At 37.9% G+C, this 24,848-nt stretch overlaps 1 protein-coding gene across 2 annotated transcripts in view; it reads right to left on the reverse strand.

Moving 5' to 3' along the window:
- Positions 1–16,899: 16,899 nt before the first annotated feature.
- LOC137021403 (uncharacterized) overlaps positions 16,900–24,848 on the reverse strand; it is a 59,914-nt gene continuing 51,965 nt past the window's right edge. Inside the window, exons 4-5 of one of the 2 annotated variants that reach the window (XM_067387783.1) lie at positions 23,576–23,655; positions 16,900–16,980 (exon numbers count right to left, since the gene is read on the reverse strand). In XM_067387783.1, the coding sequence (XP_067243884.1) occupies positions 23,593–23,655 (63 nt within the window). In that variant the 3' untranslated portion in view covers positions 16,900–16,980; positions 23,576–23,592. Of the gene's footprint in view, positions 16,981–23,518; positions 23,656–24,848 lie in introns of those variants that run through there. The other variant, XM_067387782.1, reaches the window with a different exon arrangement.

The raw sequence follows: 24,848 nt of genomic DNA on the forward strand, positions 1-24,848 counted from the left end.
GTGTGTGTTTTCTGTGTGATCCGGCTGCGTAGGAGTGCACAGAACAAATGCATAATAAACAAAATTCAAACAGGCACCCAGACGAGACTGAGCCGTTCATTTCTCATGCCTACTGCTGCCAGCGGGACGCCACGCTTTACCATTCTAATGACACTGAACCAAAACCGGCCACCGCCGCTTCATGTGTGCAAGCTAGAAAAACAGGAAAAGCAGAGACAATGAAACTATTGGCTTTACTGAATAACCCAGTGGAGGACTGAACTAAAGCTGGTGTTGGCACATCTATTTTACATGCAAACACACACATACATTCAGGCTGCAAAACGACCAGAATACATTGCAAAACAGGTTAATACATTTATCCAATTTCATTGTTAGCATATATATATATATATATCTATATATATATATATATATATATATATATATATATATATATATATATATATATATATAGAGAGAGAGAGAGAGAGAGAGAGAGAGAGAGAGAGAGAGAACATATATGTAGGTGGTTGGCATTTAATTAAGTACAAAACATGGAAAATGTCTGAATTTTGACTTAAATTTATTCGCAGCAGGGTGCTAGTACCCCGTACATCCCCCACCCCAGTCACAGTAAGCACATCTTTTAATAGTCCTGACACCCAAACGGCCATGTCCGTGATGCACTTTTAAATGTTTATATCCACAGTAGCAATTAAAATCCCCCTCTTCTCATCTCACGATCTGGGGGCTAATGAATTAAGCAGTTTCTTCACAGAATCAAGGCCACTGGAGATTGCCGTTTGCCAGCTGAGGACAACATGTACAGTAATTGCTGCCTGAGAAATGGTGCAACACTCACTTTTTGATACTTATGATCTACAGTTGTACTACAGTGGCACTACAGTAAAATGGTCAAGATGCATATAGTGTCCACATAAATATATGCCCCATAGTCATATCGTCCTATTGTCAGCCTGTGAGATCGCAGATAAATACTAATTTATTGGCTTAATAATGTTTTGTAGACCATACATTAATGATAGTGGAAAAAAATCTTGTTAAACAAGTTTTTGAAGCTGCGTTTGAAGCTGCTTTTGATTTCTATCAATAACTGAATATTGTGAATATTGTGGTGTGTTCAGACCTAAAGACTGTTTTTAGGCCTATATCATTTAAGTAATCATTCTGTAGAAATTGTATTGTTATTCGCATTATTAAAATGTTGTGTTAATGTGCTATGGAAATATGCTATGGTTTGACAAATCGACTTGAATTCCATAACGTTTTGTCGGCATGGTCTGAGGATGATCTGATTCAATTTTAAATAGGAGCAACGGCCTAGGTGGAGTTCAAAAAGGTAGGTTTTTCAGACAATTCAAATTGGCAGGTTAAGGTCTTGTGTCAAGGAATCAGAGGAAAAAAAGAATTTTGTTTCTAGCCCTTACGGTTCAAAGGTTATTAACTAAAACGTGAGTGCAACTTTGGACAGCTGGTGGCGCTAGAGGGATTGAGTTTGTTTGTTTATTAAATTTCTACGCCATTTTAGCATCATGGCTATTTACATGGCAAACACAAAGGTCAATGTCATCCATACAATTTATGCTATTATATAAAACATTTTAACTAACCATAAGATAGAAAATCTAAAATACATTCAGGTGATACATTTTGAAATATGCATGTTTCTGAATAAAAGCATTTTAGAGGGATTGAGTTAGAGACTCCAAATTTGCTATGGGGACAGTTCAGACTGTTCTCTATCTGTGTGCCAAATTTCACAACTTTTTACCATATGATTCTATGGGCAGCCTTAGACATCCAGAGCAGAAACGGATGAATAATAAGAACGGCAACGATTACAATAGGTGCCTTCACACCTTTGGTGCTTGGCTTGGCCTAATAATTTAATACACTCATGGAAAAATGAGCCAATTATCATCTTGATATTGTCAAAGGCATCAGTGGTATCTCTGACTATCAATGCACGATACTAGTCTACCAACACGACCCTAACACATATTTTTTACCTTTTTGCATATCCTGCAAATGACTGGTAAATTCTAAAAACCAGCCTAGATAATTTCAAGCTCTGAAATTACAACAATACAAGAAAAAGAAAGCTTTTCTACAATTGTTTTCTTTAGCAGATTTCTAGAGTTCAGTTCAAAAATGTGTAAACCCAACATATTCAAAATATCTCCCCATAACTGGCCAACAAAAACAATCACAACAAAAAAAATTGTGTATCACTGAAATGTGTTTAAATAGAGGTTTAAAAAGTGTGAACCAAAATTGTATCTGTCAGCCCTGTTCCACTGGGCCATTTAAAAGTGCAACCTTTGTATCTATTGCCGGTTTTGGCTAGGAGACTATCATTAAAACATGCTGAAGCATGTCTTTAATTGTCATTCATAAATTCCCTTCATGGGTGCCTGGTTTAATGAAAACTGGGCAGAATGCCCCTCTCTTAAGAATCGTGTTATCCCCAGGTTCATAGCACACACTCCTATCCATGAGCCAAAAGTGGATGCTGCTGGAGGTGCTGAGATTGCACTCCACTGATATTTCGAGAAAGGCCTGTGAAATTAGACCAGAAGAGTGCAACCTTTGGTCAGCAGAGCGGTGTAAGGCATATGCTTAGAAAGTTCACCTCTAATAAAATGAGGTGTCAAGCAGCTGTGCTTTGTTGTAACCTAATAAAAAAGGCAGTTATGAGTACTTTACAGAACATTGTTTCTCTAGAAAATCCACCCAACCAATACTAAATCTTTGAACATTGGGAAACATTAGCTGTTTTATGTCCTTGCAAATTAGCTATCAATTACAATGATATGAGAATGAGCAAACTGCAGTTAAGAAACATTCGGAAAAAGTTGAGAAAGTTGTTTCGCCAAAAGGTCCATCTAGAAATGCCTGGTCCTCTAAAGGGCAAGATCAAATACAGGCAATGCTGGAGCTAACGTACTCGTGAGCTTGCCAAGCTCTCCTGGAATAGGAGTTTCCCACTCCAGTGATTAATTATTGGAAATGGACGACAGCTGCCTCTAATTAATCTGCAAGGCAGGCGGTGTGGTGCGAGATCGTGCGTGGAGAAACCACTCCTGCCGTTTATGACTTTTTCATAAGAGGGCTCATGTATAATGGAGGTGAGTAGAGATGAAGAAGAGATGAGAGCAAATGAATGGTGAGGGAAAGCTTGTTAGTAGGCCAGTTTGACTGCTTCGCTATCCCTGACAGACCCCTGTTAACAATTTATGCTCTGATCTATTTTTCTCTATTTTATCCATTATCTGAGTGGATAGGTGCACTTAAGACTTTCCAAAGCTGTTCGCCAAGCTTTCAATTAAATTTCATATTTGAAATCTGAATTGAAATCTGAGAAAAACTGTCTCATAAATGTTGTTTCTAAACACTCAAATCATGACCAAAAAAATGCATTTTTCAGGCTGGATCAAGCTAATGCGTGGGGGACTCTATAGGAAGCGTGCGCCTGACTGTTTCTATAGGAACCGGAGCTACCAATCGGCGTCTGGCTCTTATTTAGAAGGCAGGACTTATTCTCACATATTACAAATTGCACTCTCTCTCTCATTCATAATAATATGAGTGCTCTGTTATTCTATATATGAAGTCTTTGATTAAAGATAGTAGAACAAATACTACTAAGGCATATAAACATTTCACAATTTGGTTTTTTCACATTAGTCATATTAGGCATCAGGACAGTGAGAATGTAAAAGTTATAATCTAATGTCACGATGGAAAATATTCTTAATGACCCTGAAAAAAATAAGTCAAATCTTTTTTCTTCCATTTTGTGGTGAAATATGACCCGGACATAAATGTTCTTGACGGGTTTAGTGAGATTCACCCTAGGAGAAATATCTATATGGTTATAAAAATACCATAACGTAAACATGAATGCCCACACACACAGCAGGTATCGGTGTTGATGAGGAAATGCCCTCCAGCACAATGCTGGGGTCATTTTTTTCCATGGATACAGAGCAGACTTCTGTGTTTCCATAACAACGCTATGTTGCCATGAACACCTTGTGAGCATGTAATTAGGTGCACTTGTTTAGCTCCATAATCGCTTCATTCAAGCCTATTTTTGAAACCCAGTGTTTTCTTAATTACTTGTCTCTAAATGTGGACATCATTTTTTTTCCCACCGGTGACTCATTTTTAACACCCCCCCTCCCCACACTTAGGCTAATTAAGCTAAACACTGTGTTAATGTGACATGATGATGAGAGAATGCACCAAAGCCTAATCAAGTAGCAAAACAACAAGACCATGCAAACGATCATATCCTATTCATTACAAGAGGTGAGCGAGTCAAAAAGTGTAAAAAATTCCTGTGCAGATTTCCACCCATAGCAACTCAACTACAGTTCAACAGATATCACTTTTTTGACCAATACAGATACAGATTATTCTTGTATAATTGTCCAATAGTCAAAATGCAAAACTAATTTTTAATTAGTTTTATTTCTGCTCTTTGCCACAATAACTAAATAATAATTAGACTGCATCAATAAAAACACAATATGCATTATGAAAAGTATTTATTATTATTATTATTATTACTATTATTATTGGTGATGGTAATTGTTAACAATAGATTTGTGAGCATTTAAAATATTACAATATTTTGACAAAAGTATGCAAAAATTATATAATGGCATAAATAATAATAATCATATATGATATAACAAGTTTTGCCTATTGTTTTGCAAAATATTTGCTTGTCAGTTCATTTTCTTTGATCTTTGATTTGGGTCTAATTATTAAGCCACACATTTCTTGCTTGATAATGAATAGCTATTATTTATCAAACTGCTGTTAGGTAATTATGCAAACAATACATTAAATAAGTTCTGGTGCCCAGGGCTTAACAGTAACAGCCGCCATCCCGCCAAATGCGGGTGGATTTCAGCAGTGGCGTATAATGCAGTAACGGATTGAATAATATATACATTTTTCATTTGTAGCCTTTTAAAAAGGCATCTGGAATAATAAACTAAGTGTAATGTAGTGTTGTCGAAAATATCAATTTTTCAATACATATCAATACTGAAATATCTGAAACCCTTCCAATACTCATTTTCCTCAGAATAGATACACGATACCAGCTGTGCTTTCTCTCACTCTCCGACAGCGAGTTGACACACAAACCCACCTCCCCTCACTTACTTGTTTTATTTGCTCCAGATGAATATTGTTGATGTTACAAGGCTTGAATTTCGGCTTGGGATTGCGAATATTGCGCATAATTTGACTCATTCTCGCAGATGTCTCGCACATAAAGCTGCCTCTCAGTACTAAACTGAGTTCTTTTTTACAGCTTATTGCACTTAAAAAGTCAAACACACACAAAATAATGCCAAAACGCAAGTATTCACAGTCAGTTATGTTTTAAATGAACATAAACAGTTGATAAAGAAAACATATGTGTAACAGTATAACGGATCTGTGTGTCAGGTCTTAAAGTGACAGCAGCCTAATATACCTGCTGGCAAATTATATATTAAAAATATCGACATGGTTTTTTCACATGGTATCAATGTCAAAATTGTGGCTAGTGAAAATACTGAGTGGCTAGAAACTTTGGAAAACCACTAGCCACAGTGGCTGGTGAGCAAAAACGCTAATGCCATTCTTTAGAGACCCACGAAATTGTGCGATTTATTGCTAAGTAAATCTGATCAATTGATCAATTTAAAAAGTGTGAAAACTGTAAACAATATTTGTCAAAACAAATATCTGTCTCTTTCTTATCACAGCACTTGGAAGGCATGCAACATGTGCCAGCGTCTTTATCATGCTCAACCAAACTGAGCAAAGTGTTTTTCTTCACAGAAGACTTTCAATGCAATGACACTGTACAGAGAGAAGGCCTAGGGGGAAAAAAGGATGTCCTCTATTACCTTACGTGTCATTGGAGGGAATTCACTACACAGGTAGGAAGGGAAATACGCAGCGGTTGGGTTTGTGGCTGGGGGGGCTGTGATCTCAGCATGGAAGGGAACAGCATGTTGTGTTGCTCCGGGAAGGACTGGGATTGGGACACGAGGAGGAAGGGAAGACGCCACGGGATGCTCAGCCGCAACAGACGGAGGAGAGTTGCGTCAGAGAGCAGATTCAGGAACACAGTGAAACTAGGACTGTGGGAATTGGAAGTTGAAGTAGAGCAAACAGCAGTGAAGTATTGCACACACGCACACATGCACACAGGTCACGTACACACTGCAGCTAAATACAGTTGTCACACCTCCAGAACCAGTGCTTAATCTCGTTCTGCACACAGAGTTCGCTCATTTATGGTATTGACAACTGAATTCTAGAACTGGATTCACTCCTGAAAACTTAAAGTAGTGACAACCATATTAAACTCATGGTGCATGTGCAGAACTGAACAGAAAAACTAGCTCAGAATTGTCTGATAATTTTGCTGGTTTTGCAACAACAAACCAACCTGGAAGCTTTAGTAATGCTGAAGACCTGAAGATGCATCATTACGTCAACCATCACAGTTGCATTTAGCCTGTGTCTCAACTACTCTGACCACTTAGCAGTTAGCCAAGGGGAAATCTTACTTTTGGATTATAAATAGACCGATCTACATTTTTACGTGACTGACTTTAAAAAATTATGACTAGTTTATGCAACTGGCTGCAGGGTTGCACACCAATTAGAACTAAACTGAGAATTTTTTAAAAAAACCATTAACTGGGGAATTTGAATTGATGTAGCAAACAGGATGCAGAATTCCAATTCAAATTTGAATAAGGAAATTTGAAATTCAAAAGTAATTTAACAGATTTTTAACTACAAACATGGTAAAAAACAAAAGGTTTAAAGGCATTATGATACACAATGTTTGAAATGCCACCAATTTTTCAGTAAATTTTTCTTATTATTTATTAAAATGAACATCTTTGAACTTCAAATGAATGTCTTTAAATTGCACTACTGTCAATTTCACTTTCAGTCATTCCAATTCAACTACCTGTGGGGTTTGGCACATTCAATTTAAATTCACACTCATGAATTGAAAGGAAGCCAATTTCTCAGTTCTGAATTTTACACAATCCTGTCATACACAAACAAAATTATACTTGCAAACCAAATCCAAAATGGTCGCAGAGTTTAATAAGGACAATGAGCCCATTTGAGGATATAAGGACCCACACAACTTATTTCAGAAGAAAAAAAGGTGTCACTACATCCTGGCAAATTCTGTGTTGCTAGAGGGGAATGTGACAATTCCGAGGCAGGTCAGGGAATTCGATGAAAAACCATCACAGTCTTGGAACTAAATGGGTTTGAGGCACACAGCTGGTGAAGTCTCTCTCTCTTTCTGCACTTATCTATTTTCTCCATCTTTCACCCTGGCGGGACCTTTCGAAGAGCAAAAGGAGGGGAAAAAACACAAGGAGTGAGCTAATAAGCACTCTCAGTGGTCCCAACTCTGACATGTAGAGAAAGGTCATTCCAGATATATTTACTTATAACAGCACAATGCATTATGGGGACGGCACTCATAAAATGCAAAGAGTATACAATATAATTCACAGCATGAGGGAAGTGCTTCATATCTCTGACAGCTTTTGCATATGTGATTGCAATTGAGTATCCAGCGCCTTGCCTCGTTCAATCAAAAGCCTTTAATTGAGCACGGACATTAAAGAGAGGAGCATCTGCGGGATGTCCCCATGGTCAGCGCAGACCCCGAGATGAGCTTCTATATTAAAGTGTAAATATTCGAACGGTGCCATTGCTCAAACAGCTTGTCTGAACCAGACCAAGAAGTCATTTGGTTTAATGCTTTAAGATGCAGACCCACCACAAGGGAAATTGTCTGGTGACAGCCACTATTGCTCTTAAAATGCTTCCCTGCCAAGAATCTTAAACCCATCACCTGCTATGAAAGCCTCCTAAGGGGAGCGTGCTGAGAATTTCGACCAGATGGATATCCGGCGCCAACCGGAGCACTTCGGATACAGGTCGAGTCGAGCGTTCCTTGAATGTTTTGTCAATGTCGACTACTTTGCCAAGTGAAACAGCAGCCCGGGCAATTGCCTTGCGAATCATGAATAAGTTATTGAGAGGTTTCCTTGGCGATAAGGTTCACTGACATCTTTTGGACTGTGCGATAGCTCATGCTAAACGGGAGGGGATGACGGATGGTGCTAGCCTTAGATAGCTTTGTCAGTGTCACAGCCCCCGTTCCCTGCTGGATCCCGAGCCGCCCGGACCGGGCGGCACCGGGCACAGAAAGAAGCACGTGGCTCAAGTGTCTGGAGAGACACGGTGACAAAAAGCAAGCTTTCGATCTCCTAACTCAAATAACTACTTGCCTGTATCCCATATATCTCCGTGACCTTAAAGGAAATGACAGCTCTCATCAGGGAGTTGGTGTCAGGTCAAAATACAATTGTTTTTTTCCTCTTGCTACCCTTCTCCTCTACCAATGACAGAGAAAATGGATGTTTGTCGGCAGGAATTCACCATCTATATAATGACGCTCTCACTTTTCCTTTCAAGGCTGGACTGAAACTTCATTTTAGACGCATGCAAAATGTATACAGTTAATTGCCAAATGTCCAGTGCTGTGTAATGACTCACCGCCTTAAAGACCAAACTAAACACATTTACAACCCATTTTACTTTCATAAAGTGTCATTTTTTTCCTCCTAAAACACTTTTTTTGGATTTTTGCTTATGGAGGTTGAAAGTCAAGTTCACCCTCTGCATAAATACAAACTTTCCTAATCTATTTCTATTTTCTATTATTGTTAACCAGCATTTTCAAAAATACCATGCCCTGATCATGCACAATAAGATCAGAAATTAGTATTAGGAAAGTACACTCAGGTTGCACAAACAGTTCTGGTCCATATGTGCAATCTGTCAAGGTACAGGAACGTGTCTTTCCCTATAAAGTAGCACGGATGATCAAAACATGGGGAATATCGCCTGGAAATGATGCATGGCTGTTTGGGCTCTGTTGCATGCAAAGGAGTCCAGACCTTTGTCCCAGAGCACAGAGGGGTGTTGGACCAGCGCTCTGCTGATCACCAGAGCTGAAAAGCCTCATGTGAAATGGCCATGTCAGTGGTTTTCTAAACAAACTTAAATGGAATCAGTCAAGTCTAATGCACATCCTTTATATATATATATATATATATATATATATATATATATATATATATATATATACATATGGGCCTTTAAAGGTGACCCCATTTACTTTCTTAATACATTACTTGGTCTCAATCATCAGTACACATTGTTTTAATGAAAAAAAAAAATGTTTTCATAATCTTTCATCAAAATTTATGAAAACTGTCAAATCAAATTTCAAGCATTTTAGGCATTCTAGCCTTTCTTTATTTTACAATAATGCAGTAATTATTATTAGTTAATGTTAATTTAATAAAGGTCATATAATAATAGCATTTTTTTTTTTTTTTTTTTTTTAGAAAAGAGAGTGTTATGTTTTGGAGGGTGAACTTGACTTCAATGTCCTGGTTAAAAATATTTCCCAAATATCAGTAGCACTGCAAACTTGAATTAAAATCTGGGTCTATTCTGGTGTGTAATGTCCAATTTCAACAATCAAATAACTTCCAGATTGACAGAATCAGGTTCAGAATTTTTTCAAGGTTTTCTCTTTTTTTTTACTATTGAATATCATGTTTCACTCAGAAATACGACACATTACAGATGTAAAATGGGTTGAGAAAGTGGTTTCATATTAGTGCAACTCATTCAGCAAGCTACAATTCAGATAAATGTCCATTTGCAGATGTACAGACATCATAATATCATATATATGCGTATCTGAAAGCTATAAATAATGTGAGGTTGCAATTAAACATTCTAACTGACTTAAACAACTGATTTATTACTTGAAGATGTCAGTTAAATAGAGATTCAGAACAGCACACAGCTAGAGCCTCATGATGAAAGTGGAACAAGCTCTCATAACAATAATGAAGTCACGATTTTATTACAGCCCAGGTCTGATAACACATTGACGCCTGAATCTTAAGTAGCTGTTTCTAACCCTTAAGCATTTGGCTAATCATTAAAATCCCATACTTTTCACTACCTTGACATATATCTTTTCAAACGCTTTTCAATACAGTTTGTCCATGTTTTTTTGTCCCCAGCGTAATGTTAAAAACAGAACTACTATTATTGACAAGCCAAGGGTGAGATATCCATTTAGATTTAATTAAACTATATCTATCAGTCGGATCAAAGTCGAGAAATTCAATACGGAACGTATCTGACAGGTCTTTTTTATTCACCTCTCTTTCTCTCCATCCCATCTCCTACCACTTATTTTCAGATTAGGGTCTCAGTTTTCTTTCAAACACTATGAATCTTGGGCCGAAAGTCTTTTTTTTATTCTTCTTTACCAATTTTCTCACACTTTGCAGGGTGCTTGAGAAACTTGACAGACACTTGGCAGGCTGAATGCCCCTCGCATCAAGGGCTCCTCTTTCATCTCCTCAAAAACCTATAGGCTTTGTTTTGGTTGTTTTTTTCCTTCTCTGTTCTGAATCTTTCAGATAGCGAGCCGGTGTGGGCAGGCATGAATCAACCGCTCGCACTGTGACTCAAGTTAATCATGAATAATTGGCCAGGGCTACTAGTGAGGCATATGCTAAGAATGAGTGACTAATTATGCCTTTGGCTAGATGCTAGTGACCCCTCAGCCTGTTTGAGGAGTCGCAGCACGTTACTAATATGGGGGAGAGGTATAAACAAACAGGAATCCGGCTGTTTAGCTCCACTTGCCCAATTACAAGGATCCAATTAGAGAACAGCATCCCAGAGCCAGTAATACAATTTATGACCAAGGCGGGGATTTTATCTGCGAAAACTAAGCACACTAGTCGTAATCTCAACAGCCACGCCATTTTTAATTTGGCGTATGGACTATTCTAGGCCTTTTGCACACTGTGAACTCATTTGGCTTAGAAAAAAGAAAACTTAATTTATGATGCTGTCAGCTTTCACTGCACTACGTCTAGATGTTTTTGAATGTGAGAACAAATCCTATGTGAACAGCCACTAATTCAAAATGTGCAAATAACCTTCTAATGCTAAACCTAAAGCTTTTTTCTCATTCTATAAATCATAATATTATAAAACCCTAAAGTCAAAATAGTTTCGACAGGATTTATAATTCTCAACAGATCTGCAGAGCAAGGCCGTAACCAAGTCTTGAACTTTTTTTTTTATTATTAAAACAAATTATATAATTAAAAGATTAAAAGGGATTTAAGGAAATAACAAAAAAAGAAAAAAAAAAGAAAAAGAAAAGAAAAGAACGGTAAAAGTTCCAGGCCTACTGTACTTAAGTAATCAATTTAAACTAGGCCTATTTGCAAATAATATTTAAAAAATATATATATATTCAATCTTATTTGTGTCTTTTAATATGTCAAAAACGCAAAAAATCTCTTGTCTTGTCACATTCGGTTATGAATGAATCATATTATTTTAATCAAATAATAGAATGTTTTCAATTCAAAATGGTGAAATTTCATAATGTTGAGTAGTCTGCAACACTGAATATTACTGTCAATCGCTGAATATTTCATAAAACAGTCGTCAAATATTAATGTTTAGCTACTTATTCGCCACGTACTCTTCCACTGCTAAAACGAAAGCGTTGCACTGGAATTTGCACTTGTCTTCTGTGAACAGTAAGCCCCGCCTTCTTTGAATTTTTATTGGCCAGCTCACTCATTCTGACAGTGATGAGCGCTGTTAGGCAATTGGGGGAAATTTAGCCATTTCTAATCATTGGGGGGGGGCTTGTCCAGCTGCAAAGGTTGCCAGTGCAAGTGACACTCAATCCCTGTAAATAATCATTAGAACATGACTATGCATAGTGCTTAATAAAGAATAAGTTTCCTACCAAACCATCCAGCATGTGATCTTTATCCAACACTTCAATGCTTCCAATGTCCCTCAGAAAGACTGGGCAAAGAGCAGCTCCATCTAAAATTGGAGCGGTGCTGAGTGCCAGTTGCCAAACTCAGCGGGATGCTTTTAAGGCCTGAGGCTGGCACGATCATCTCAATTTTTTATTATTTTTATTTATTTATTTGTATTTTTCAACTGCAGACAAGTGCGTAGCAGTCTGCCAGTCTCTGCACACCCAGACAAAACTCTGAGTATATCTGGTATTCTAACACACTAGAGTACAGGGCACAGACACTGTTTTAAATACAGACTCAGGAGAGTTTTTGTTTGTTGGCTAATTAGCAGAGTGCCGACTGGTTTTTCAGCCGGTATTGTTATAATTGCAGCCAGTTTATGCCGCTGACCTTTTTTTCAGTTGCATTTTCTGCATCTGCAGTTTTTATTGGTGCAAATTTTATGCAAGGACATGTTTTTTAATGTCTTGCTTGGTAATGTTGTTTGTGTGTATGTGAGCTGTGTGTACCAGAGATCAGAGGTGTAAAGAGTACCTGGAAACCATACTTGAGCAAAAGTACAGCTACCTTACAGCAAAAATTACTCCATTACAAGTTGCAAGTCACCAATTCCAATACGACTTGAGTAAAAGTCTTAAAGTATCTGATTTTAACAGTCTATTTTACTCGTGCTGAATGTAGGCTCAAAGGTGCACTAGTCCTCAACACCTAAGAGACATGCAGTAAAAATAAGAAACAATTGATTTGTAAGATGAGAAATCATGTTTATTTTGAACACCTCAATATTGCAATAAATCAAGGTCGACACAACAACCTTTAAAAAGTCTACAAACTCTCAAGTCTCAGTTAAGTTTAAGTGCAAAAAAGGCCATGTGTAAAACAATATCCGTCAAAAAGGTCTCGTCAATATAGTGGATGTTAAGTAAAATTAAATAGTCAATGTCTACTTGCACTAGATGTGCTAGGCCTCATCACCAGCTGCAGTCATGACCTCATATCCTAAATCAAGCACATGCGATTCAGAAACCTGCTAATGCACTCACATTCACGTAAAATAGCCTTGCTGACAAGTTTGGGTGAGTAAAGGAGTTATTTTCCTTGGAGTCTTTCTTTGAAGACGTTAAATGATCATTTCTGCACTATACTGACCATGCCTTCACGACACCATTAAGGCTCAGACTCTATGCATTTTTTGGCCTTCAGACTTTGCCTTGAATGAGAGTTTCAATTTCCAAAGAGAAAGACTGTGACAAGCAGGGCAGGGCAATTGCAGGAGCAAGCATATAGCAGGTGGAACAGAAAGCTCGCTGCCGTGCTCCTGGGTCAAGGTGGGGTGGCTGCCGTCCAAAAGGTAGTGGAGGGGTCGCCGCCATTCGACGTGGGACTGAGCCTGCTGCCATCCGCCATAAAGGGGAGGAGCAGGGAACAGGGGACTCGCTACCGGCTGCCCTCAGCGGGAGGAGCCATAGTCGGCCGACAGAGGGTGAAGGAGGATCGAGCCGTCAACTGAGCGTCCAGTACCATCGCATGGCACCGCGAGGAAGAGCCTCTCGGCTGGCTGAGGACCGAATGGCAGTGTGTCCGGGAACCGGACCAAGATATTTTTTTTCCCTCTCTTGACTCTGTCGCTCCTTGTGCTTCCGTCACCTTTTCTCTCGTTTCATCTGTCCTTACCCCCAGGCGCTGCGGCCGCTGAGACTGGCTCCCAGGGGAAGTAGAACGCAGTTTCGTAAGTACTCCCCGGCCTGCGAGGGGCAATGGGGGTATGTGACAAGCAGGGCAGGGCGAGAGCCATGAGGGAACGGTGCGAGGCCGGTGGCGTGATTGCTAAAGAGCATCACCTGCACTTGGCACCGGTCTCGTATCTCTCACGGAGGAGCTCCGGAAGCATAAAAGGAGGAGCAACGACACTGAAGGATGAGAGAGGACCAGGCCAGGATTTTATGTTATGTTTTGTTATGTTTGTGTGCCGTGAGGGACTGCCGGCATTTTACTTCCGTTTTGTTGTTGGTTTATTTTATATATTAAAGTGTTTGTGAACGTTCGTCAGTTCCAGCCTCCTTCTTCCCGTATATATGACCTGCGTTACAAAGACATTGACGGTGACTATGAAAAGTGCCTCCTTCTGCATCACAGTACCTTTAAAACACAAGAAAACATTGCATAGAAAGACACAACACATGAATACTTACACTACTAAAGCAATCCAGTTGTATGTGTTTTCGACTACTTCTGGAAGTGGTAAAAAATGGACAAGCTTAAAACATTTTAGACCCTGTTAACAACCGTATTTAGCATTGTGCGCTTATGATGCGATCGACCAAAACACATCCTAATACCAGGTGTAAACAGACCTCTAGTGTGACCTCTATTGAAATTATTTCTCTACATAATTGATTCCTATTTTAGAGCATTCCAGATCTATGTTCCATTGGTTTTGAATGCTTCCTATGTAGGGAGAAGGAAGTGAGGCAGCTCGCCAGGTTTTCAAACACAGCTAATGACTCTCTGAACAGTTCAGAAGAGACCGACTGAAATCTAATAAACCATCTTTGACAGACACACAGTACTTGAATGGGCTTCCAAGACAAAGAAAAAGTTTAGAGGTGATGGCAGCAGGTGTCACCTGTCCTAAAAGGATGGTGCTGAAAACTGCCCTTAATGAAACAGGCCTTTACAAAGGGCCAAACAAGAACAGTGCTTATCCAGCAAAAGCGCTGTTAGATGGAGTGTAAAGTGCACACATTTTCCATGACGCGACAGTAATGAGGTTTTATATTGGTCTGGCTTCTAACTCACAACCCAGTGGTATCTACTGCTGCTTCTCCATACCACTTCATCTCTGTCTGTTTCTCAGTTCATCTGTACTGCCAAAACGGACCGGCTGAACACACATTATGCACCAAAATATGTCACTTTCAAACCTAATCAGATTTCCCTAGCTCTGAAGTTAATGCACAAAGCAACATGCTGCATTTCATGCTGGATTTTAATCGGTATATTATTTGAACCACAAAGACATGCAATGCAATGCAATCCTTCGACATAAGTCTAAAGCTTACCAAAGTCTCATCGCTTAGATAATAGCACACCTCTCTTCAACAAGTCCCAGTAAAAGAACAATTATTTCATTACCTGTATTAAATAGGGGTATGACGAGATTTCTCATCGAGGTGAAAAGCTGTCTTACGTTATTGCCATGATGGAGTGTGAGGGTGAAATTATGATAAGATATGCCACCACTATGTTTACATTATGCCTCCACTGGTATTTTGCTTTTTATAGAAATAAAAAAAAAAACATTTAATTCAGTTGGATAAGGGTCACTTCAATCCTGTCCAGCTCATCAAACACGAGCTGCAGAGTCGTACGTAGTGCAGCAGGAATCAGAGTTCACTGATCACGTGACAAGAGTAAGTGACGAGATGACCACGGCAGAGGATTCATTGCACAACAGAGCCTAAGCATCTGACAAATGTCATATCTTGTAGAATGCGCAATCATCACCGCCACTCCCTATTCACAGAGAAAGCGAAAGCAAAAGTAAAATGCGGCTCCCTGATGCATGCAAATATCTCCCAAAATGAAAGCTATATAAGGCTGGGCTGTGTAGTTGTAACCGTCTCTTAGCTCTGTATCATGCTTGAAGAAAAATTTGGTCTATTTGCACTTTGAATATTGAGAGAGTACTTTGATTATGATTGCACTTATTGTTTGCACTTAATGAGACTAAGAGAAATCTGTTATTCATTTGTATTTATACTGTTTTTATTTATATGATCAATCTGTGGAAATGGGTTCAGTTAGGAGGTCAAAAGGCTTATAAATCATGTACAGTTCTAACTTCTAAGGTCTGAAGAGACTCATATAAAATTATATTGAAGAGAAGCCAGTCAGTTGAGTTTGTAGCAAAAACCTTTTACAGTGCTTGAGTATTGTTGCTTTTACTGCATATAAGAATTCATACTCAGAAAGTAGAACCGAAATGACATTCATTACAAGATGATTTGTTAAAACATTTCAAATGCACCAGCAGACTATTTTTCTTTTCATGCATTTCATCATTGAGGTTTTCTTAAAAATACTGTGTAAAAATCTCGTCTCGTGAACTCAATCTCATGTCTCGTCTCACCAGCTGACTGTCTCGTCACACCCCTAGTATTAAAACATTGCAGGGTTTCTGTCTGCTCTTTTGGTTTACATCAGCCTCAACTAGTTTAAAGTTGTGTAATACATCAACTCATTTATAAAATATAAATAATTAAAAAACAAAAAACACTTGTAAGAGCCTTTCAGTAGCTGCACCAGTTTAATAACACGACCTCATTACTATATGACATTATTCTTCTGCTTTTTGCAAATCAGGAGTCAAAAATCAAATCGATAGCGCAGCACCGGGAGATTAAATTAAGCATGGCACAAACTGATTAGCTCATTTCATTTTGTTTCAGAAACTCTGCCAGCCCGCCATACAAGCAGATGCTACACACGTACAGCCTGGAAAACTCGCTCAGCATTCCTCCTCTCTTGACCAAATCATGGACCCACATGTGTTTGGGCTCACAGCTGTTCTTACGAATCTATCTGCAGGGAGAAAAAAAACACTAATTTTTGCTGAAACATGATGAAGTGTTGCCTTAAGTATTAATAAAGTGTAGGTAAGTCGTGTGCATTAATCACTGTCTCTGCGCAATGGTGTTCCTCAAGGGTCCGTCCGCTGAATCTCGGAATTTATCCGATTCTCCAGCCGGCCCTGATGAAACACAGTCCATATTACGTGTGCACATGCAAATTAATGAATAAAATAAAAATGAAAAGCAAGGACTCTAAAGCCCACCAATACTTTATCATGGTCACGGTGGCCGTCAGACAACAGGCTCCTCGGGAGTCCACCTCACCGCCGGCCAATAAAGAAAGCCGACATGGTGCAGATTACTAAATGATGCTCCAGCATACATAATAGAGATCATGTAACATCTCAAACGCACAGTTTCTCTCTGCACACTAATTAAATCAATGGAGAGACCTGGGTGAGAGAGAGAGAGAGATTGGTTGGTGAAATAATGAAGCGCTTTAAAAATGATCTGTGCTACTGTGGGGCCCGCTGGCCCAGACAGACTTGAGTCGAGGAGGGATATGCAATATGCAACCAAATAGGCAAGGTATATTAATCTTGGCATGCCTCTGAGCTCCGGCTAAATGAGATGGTCCCTGTGCAACTGCCTCAAATTTTGATTTTTTCCCCCCACCCTCTTTTTACCATAGATTGGTGTCCGTAGCCTTCATTGATTTAATGTTTAAAGCTCCCTTCCTCCCCGTACCTGGTTTGGAATTACAATGGAGTCTGACAAAGCAAACTGATGAAACTCTGTATCTTCACAAGAGGCATCAGCGTGAAGCATGGAGATGGATACCCATGCAAATACATATTCCTTACAGCTGTCTGGCATCTCAGCACGCCGCCTGAGGCGAAACGTACGCATGTTGGATACAGACAGCCTGGTTTACTGTCATAAGAGTCATTTAGGAGCTTTAGGACTACATCAAATCTCGATTTCTGACATCTTTTGTCACAAAAGGCGTGTTTAATGAGCTAGGATTCTCTTTTTAGACAGATTTAGTTATTATTTCCATGATTGAACATGACCGGGGTTTGTAAAGATTACATGAGCTTTGAAAGCAAAGAGTATCTTTCATGTGCACAGTATTTCTGATGGTTCTCACAAGAGTCACTCGTTTTTTTTCTGAGCTCAAAATAAATATTTTATATTTGGCAAAGTTGCTGAGCTGTAGCGAGTGAGGCAGTCCTAACACACGGTTTTGTTTGGTGGGGGATGTAGTCGAAGGCGCTTCATCATTAGAAGCGATCTTATCACATCACGAGGGACCTTGCGCTAATATTTGATTTCCTCCAGCTTTTCTGCCCAACAGAGCTGGTTATGACTGGGCATATGCATACATCATAACATGAAACTCAATAAATAATTATATGCTTATGCGCTTAAATGCACTGAATTTTAAAAACTCGCTGTACAAAACCAAACTGAAATGTGCTTTCCTGCATGAGATTAAAAGATTGTCATTTCAGTTTCTGGCGTCATGAACAATTCGTTTAAAAGTCGCATTAAAATACTTCAGCCAACATAGATCCTGTTCCTAGAGATCTACCATCCTGCAAAGTTCAGCTTCAGCCCTGATCAATCTCACCTGAACCCCTGGCATAGATCATTTCATTGAAATTTTTAATCAGGCATTGTATAGAGCATAGGTATTCAATTAAACTTCTAAAAGGGTCCAGTCTCCATATTTCCTTTCCAGCGGGGGTCCGGAAAATACTTTTTTGGATCAGTTATACATTTCCATCGGGGCAGCCGTAGTACTTTGTAAAAGAGAAAAAATCTTAAACACTCAAAATAGACATCAAAGTTGAGAATCTTGGGCCCCAAGAGCCAAAGCAGTGATGTCTAAGAATTTTTACCAATATTTACCAAAAGAAGTAAACATTTTTCACAACTGGATATGGATATAAAAGGTCAGATCAAATGTTTTATCAGGCTATTTTATGTATTTATTTATTTACTTTATTTGCTTTTACATGTATGGCACATGAAAACATACTGGGGTTACCTCTTAAAAAAACTATGGGCCATTTTTATATTTTGCTCAGAGTAAAAAAAAAAAATTATAAAAACAACGTACATAATCTAATAAGCAGAACTCTCATCATGAGCACAAAATAAAATTAGGCTAACAAGTAATTTCATTTTTTTTGTCTTCCCTTGTCATCTCTAAATAATTTTCCAAATTATAAAATTGTTTATTATGAAATACTCTTAATATGCCAATTAATAAAGCTAAATATGGGAAGAAAAAAAAAAACATCTAAAAGGTGCATGAACTTAGTTGTAACAAACCTGTTTGGTTAAATGGTCAGAGGCATATGTATGACTGATAAAAGGAGGAATTGCATTTTGCTGCATTTTCATTTATTGCAGCGTTTTAGCAAAAGTATCTTGACTAAAAACTTTGAAATACTAAAAAGTATTTTTCTGCTCACTGTGTTTCTGCTGTTGTTAAAATAATCATGTCACTTTATGGCTTTATTGGGAGAAAGCAAATAGCTTGAATAAAGTGTGTTTGGCTCTAGATGAAAATATTAGAGGATGTAGCGCAGAAAGATCATTACAGTAAACGACCCCAAGGGCTTATGGTGTGAACCGCTCCTTTGTTTTGACATGCTGCTCACTTTAATCTGTAGAAATGTTAAAATGGCGCAATAATGTCCCGCGGTCCGGATGGAACTAAGCCGAGGTCCACAATTTGAATAACTATTCAAAGTTATTTCAGCCAATGGGATCGCTTTGAGGTCTTCAACAGGCAAACTTCAGTTGTTCATGACATGGGCACCACATTGGTACAGCTAATCCTGTATTTGAGTATGAGAGCTATAGATTCATATGTCTCCAAACAGGGTCAGAGCAAACAAACCTCTGCTACCGCCGCTGAGAGAAACACTTGTGACATGCTGTTATTGACTCTGGCTTACTTATATGTTTTTCCTTTCCTGCTAAAAGGTTGAGTGAGGTACTTGCCGATGATAAGACAAGTAGTATATCACAAAGATTTATTAAATCCATCTTCCCCCGGAGAGAGAACAAACACAATGTGTACTATTTACCAGAGCTACTCAAAGAGCAAAGATGAATGATGCGGAAAGAGCTTCCTCTCAGGTAAAAGGCAGATAGTATAGTGAACAGAGCAGGACATTGTAATCAAAACTATCTGACCTCTATCTGTAGTGCCGTACACTGGAGGGCCCAGTCCGATGGGACGTATACGTTGAAAAGAGGACATCAGTCACATGGGTCAGTCTGACCTAACGACTTAGTCTTTTGAGGCTGTATTCATATAACCTTGCTGTATGGCTAAGTGTCCGTGAGGAAAGCGTTAGAGGTCGAGGTGGATTATGAAGGAACCGACCCCGGTGTGCAGCTTAGACAAATCTCTCTGATCTATTGTTCAAAACGCTTGGTGTTCGTTTTGTGACAGCCTCTATTTGAAAACTATCTGCACCAGTGCTGCGGCATAAAACAATGGGGCAATTTGTTTTACCTTATCTCGCAAATGAGCGATGCACCTTCGAGTGACAGCATCTTTATGCTGCATCGTAGCAATGCCGCAAAGCGGAACATTAATACACAAAGCTAATTGATGGCAATTGTAAGTAGGTGCACGGCACAGTGATATTGGAGAGGCTTTGAAAATTGTCACAGGAGAGGGTTTGTATGGGGCTGATGATTGTGTGGGAAATAATAGCTGGCTCGGGGTCTTGGCTGTTTCTAGGTGTTGTCGGAAATTGAAAACTGCTGAGGCATTTCGACATCAACTCCTCGTATTATGGAGCGGCTTTCTGCATGCAGCGTTATTCTGCAGCCCTTTCTCCAAATGCTGAACTACCAACATTTACCACATAAAATTAATCAGTAATGGACCTATTTAAACAACTAGAAAAAAGTGATTTCTTCTAATATTTGAGCATGAATGTCATGAAAACTTTTCACAAAAAACCCAATAAAAGAAAAAAAAAAAAAGAAAAAAAAAAAATATTTTGCACTAAGAAATTAGTTTCTTTTAGGACCATTAATGCATTTTGCATTATTTTCAAAATGAAAATGAAAATAAATTATCCTGAATCCTGAATTATCCTGAAAAATATCTGGATGTGTTAATTTTGGGTATACTTGTAATTCTCAATATTCTAAAAAGTGATTCACATTACTGTAATAAAATAGATTTACAAATTTTACAGTGATAATTATCTTAAAATATTATATTATATTAAATTAAATATATTATATTTATGTTAAATGCAGTACTGATATAATTGCGCAAGTGTAAATAAATTCAGTACAACAAATAATATCATTATTTATAAATACTTGATTTGTTTAATTGCCATAAAAATAACCACAAAGCCTTCAAATTCTAGTAAAATAGACTATTATTTTTTTTCCACTATCTATATATATATATATATATATATATATATATATATATATATATATATATATATATATATATATATATATATATATATATATTATTATTATTATTATTATTTTTATTTTTATTTGAATTTGGTATGAAATATGGCCCATGAAAAGTTTATAAACGATTCAACCATGAGCATAAAATAATAAAAAAAAAACTACCGAAATTCATCTGATTCCTGACTGAATATTAAACCATGTCCATTTAGACCAAGAAAATCTGATAAACTATGTACAAAACATAATTAGCAATAATTAGCAATGTCGGAAAGCATAATTTAGGACCCCACTGATTTAGGTTTTGTAATTAACTGTTCTTAATTAAACATGATGGTAAATGGCATCAGTGGGTTTTTAATACAGATGCACTTGGCTTAATAACATCAGTAAAGCACTGTGGTCTACCCTTTACTGTACCTGACACTTAATTTTCCTTATGAATTCAAAATTAATGCAGAGCTTAACATCATGACAAATTGGTGTTGCATCGCCAAAACAACTGTACCGATCCTTCCTTGGCTTCCTGAACCCTCACAAAAGAGGACAAGCTAGCTGTCGTACTGATGAGCGCCCTTGAATCCTCTTCACATCATAATGCACCTGTCACGCTGGCCTCATGTACGTGACGGCAGATCTCAGAGCAGATAAAAAACAGCTGTCTGGATCGCAGTCTCGATTGTGTTCACAGGACAGGCCTGGATGCGGAGGTCAGACCCAACGAGGGCTTATTAAGGTCAGCTGTCACACCCGTGTGTGTGTTTACCCATCTGCTTCAGTGCGAATGGGATGCTGCTTTGTTATCTGGACGTTTAAGGATTGGGAGACAGTCAGGAATTAATGAACTATAATCTCTACAGCAGGTTAGTTCAACCACTCTCGTCAGCTTTTACTATAGTTCATTGCGCCGTATTAATTTACATGGATATCAATAAGTGGTCTATATATGTCAAATATATAATCAAATTAAATTGAATAAAATGGCATAGATTTTGGAATTTAAACTGATGAAAATAAAATGTATTTATATGTGTGCGTTATTTTGGGCATTAGGTTTTTTAATTGAAATTAGCTAACAACCAATTAATCAGCCTTTATTTTGCAATACATATATATATATATATATATATATATATATATATATATATATATATATATATATTAGGGCTGGGCGATATATCGAATGCTTTTGTCATGTGCATTTCGTCAGTAAAGGCGGTTCCCTGATTGCCGCTAAATCGCCATCACCTGTTTTCAAATGAAGAGGCATTTAATAGACAGAGCCGTAGTTCACTGATAAGCCACGCAATATCGCGTTCAATATCGACAGCGATTCATATCGATATTGAACGCGATATTGCGTGGCTTATCAGTGAACTACGGCTCTGTCTATTAAATGCCACTTCATTTGAAAGCAGGTGATGGCGATTTAGCGGCAATCAGGGAACCGGCTTTACTGATGAAATGCGCGTGACAAAAGCATTCGATATATCGCCCAGCCCTAATATATATATATATATATATATATATATATATATATATATATATATATATATATATATATATATATATATATATATATATATATATACACACAAACACATTTATTTATTTATTTTCAAAATCCTTAACGCGTTAAAATAATTTAACACATATTTAACACACAAAAAAGTATGGAAGCATGTGAAATTGCGTCATAACGTAATTTACGTCACACAGTTAGATGATCTTAAAGTCCATGGCAGAGAGAATGATTCATTCCAGTCAGTGTCTGTTTCGCTTTAAAACACAAACTCTCTGTCATTGTAACCAAAGAGCGCGAGCCCTTCCGCATCGCTCTGTTCCTGTCTGAATGGAACGTCGAAACATCCCACCTGATCGCACATTGTATTTATGCACAGACGCATTTCAGTACATTCACATTTTTTTCACACACATTCAGGATAATGTTTGGATTTGTCCCATGTATGTTGCACATACACTGTGAAATTTTTTTTTTTTTTTTTTTTTTTTTGCTGTGATTTTTTTTTTTTATGCTTTGGTATATATAAATGTATGAATTATATGAAAAAAATATTTGGTTATTTGGTGTCCTTTTTTGGAAAGACATCTAAATTTATCTTGAAAAAAGTTGAAAAATACATAAATATATATATAATATATATATAAAATACATATATATATATATATATATATATATATATATATATATATATATATATATATATATATATATATATATATATATATATATATATATATATATATAGAGAGAAAAATAAAGGCTGATTGGTCGTTAGCTAGTATCAATTAAAACCTAATGCTCAAAATAATGCACAAATTCCATCATAGAAATTAGGTCTGAAATATATAGAATGAATGAATGAATAAATAATTAAATAAAAGGTTATTCCTTCTATAACTTTAAATGTGGTTTGGAGGGAGGAAGGGTACATATTAACATAAATAAATAAAACAACACTGATAGACATGACTAACTAAAACAAACATAGCAGGGAAATTTATAATAACAAAGAATCAAAGATGGGAGAAATAAAAAGATGAAATGGTTACCAAGGTTATGATGGAGGTCAAGGTTCAGATGGCGAGTTCAAAAAAACGGGGAAACCACAATGGCAGATGTTCTGTCGTCTCTGAAGGAAACAAAAGTACAGGGAAAATAAATGAATGCAGCCGTCATACTGGCCAAAGACAGCTTTATGAAAACAGGCGGTCCAGAAGGAGCAGGCCTACAACTGAGATTAGATGTCATTAGCACAGCAAGATAACAAACAAACATTGTCAACAATAGGTCAGTTAGGGAGGAAAGTACTTGGTGCTCAAAAGGGAAAGCAGCCTCATTAGCTCAACACTACATTTAAATTGGCTGCTTCATGAACACAAGCGCTCTGGTCAATTTATGCACGTTTCCGCCTTTTGTCCTTCCCATGCTACATATGCTCCACTAAACCATTATAAATTACCTTTGAGATTTACTGTAAGAAAAGACTCTTTGTTTTTCATTTTAAACCCACTGAGAACATTAAAAGTTACTTATCGCATGGATATGCCTTTTTTTCCTCCACATTGTTCAAACATAATGAAATTAACATAAACTACGTTCAAGTCTAATCAGAAATTGCTCCTCCAACAGGGAATACGCTGCTTGATGTAATTATTGAACTCGCCTGGAATGTTTTGGGCTTGCGATTATTTTCCGTTTTTAATGTGTTTTTAATTGTAGCTGTGTTCTTATCTTCCCATGTAGATTAGCATCAAGCCATTCATTTGCAACCACAACGGAAATAACAAACCGACCGTGTGTTCGGGGCGCAGCCAGCCCACCTCCCGGACACGGTCAGGCCTTTGATTTCAGGCCCGGCGTGGATCCGCATGCTAATGAACACTCGCGGCAGCTAAAATACGATTACCCAGAGCGCAGCTCCTACGTTTTCCAGTCCTGAAGTGCACGGCAACTGCAAAAGAACAATAAAACAACCCAAGACTGCTAGCTGGCATTTTTCGCCCTCTCTTCTGTTTTGTCACCAGTGAAAAGCCATCAGCAAAATGAGATAGTGTTTACAGGGCGAGCCGGATGAAAAACAGCTCCAGTAATGTCTCCCGTTCAGTGGACTATAAGTGTTCCTCGGTGATACGCGGAGAAGCTTTAATGGGAAGAAAAAAAGACGAATGCTCTCGCCATAATTACAACGGTTTCTGTGTGCGTAATTGTGATGCTTTCTTACACCCAGACAGAAGTGCTAACAAAAGCAGTCTATTGTTCTTGCCCCTTGAACAAAAATCCCCCCTCATCTAATGATTCAGGAATCTCATTTTCCCGCACCTA

The sequence above is a fragment of the Chanodichthys erythropterus genome, chromosome 6 (genome assembly GCF_024489055.1).
Source record: "Chanodichthys erythropterus isolate Z2021 chromosome 6, ASM2448905v1, whole genome shotgun sequence".
Taxonomy (NCBI): Eukaryota; Metazoa; Chordata; class Actinopteri; order Cypriniformes; family Xenocyprididae; genus Chanodichthys; species Chanodichthys erythropterus.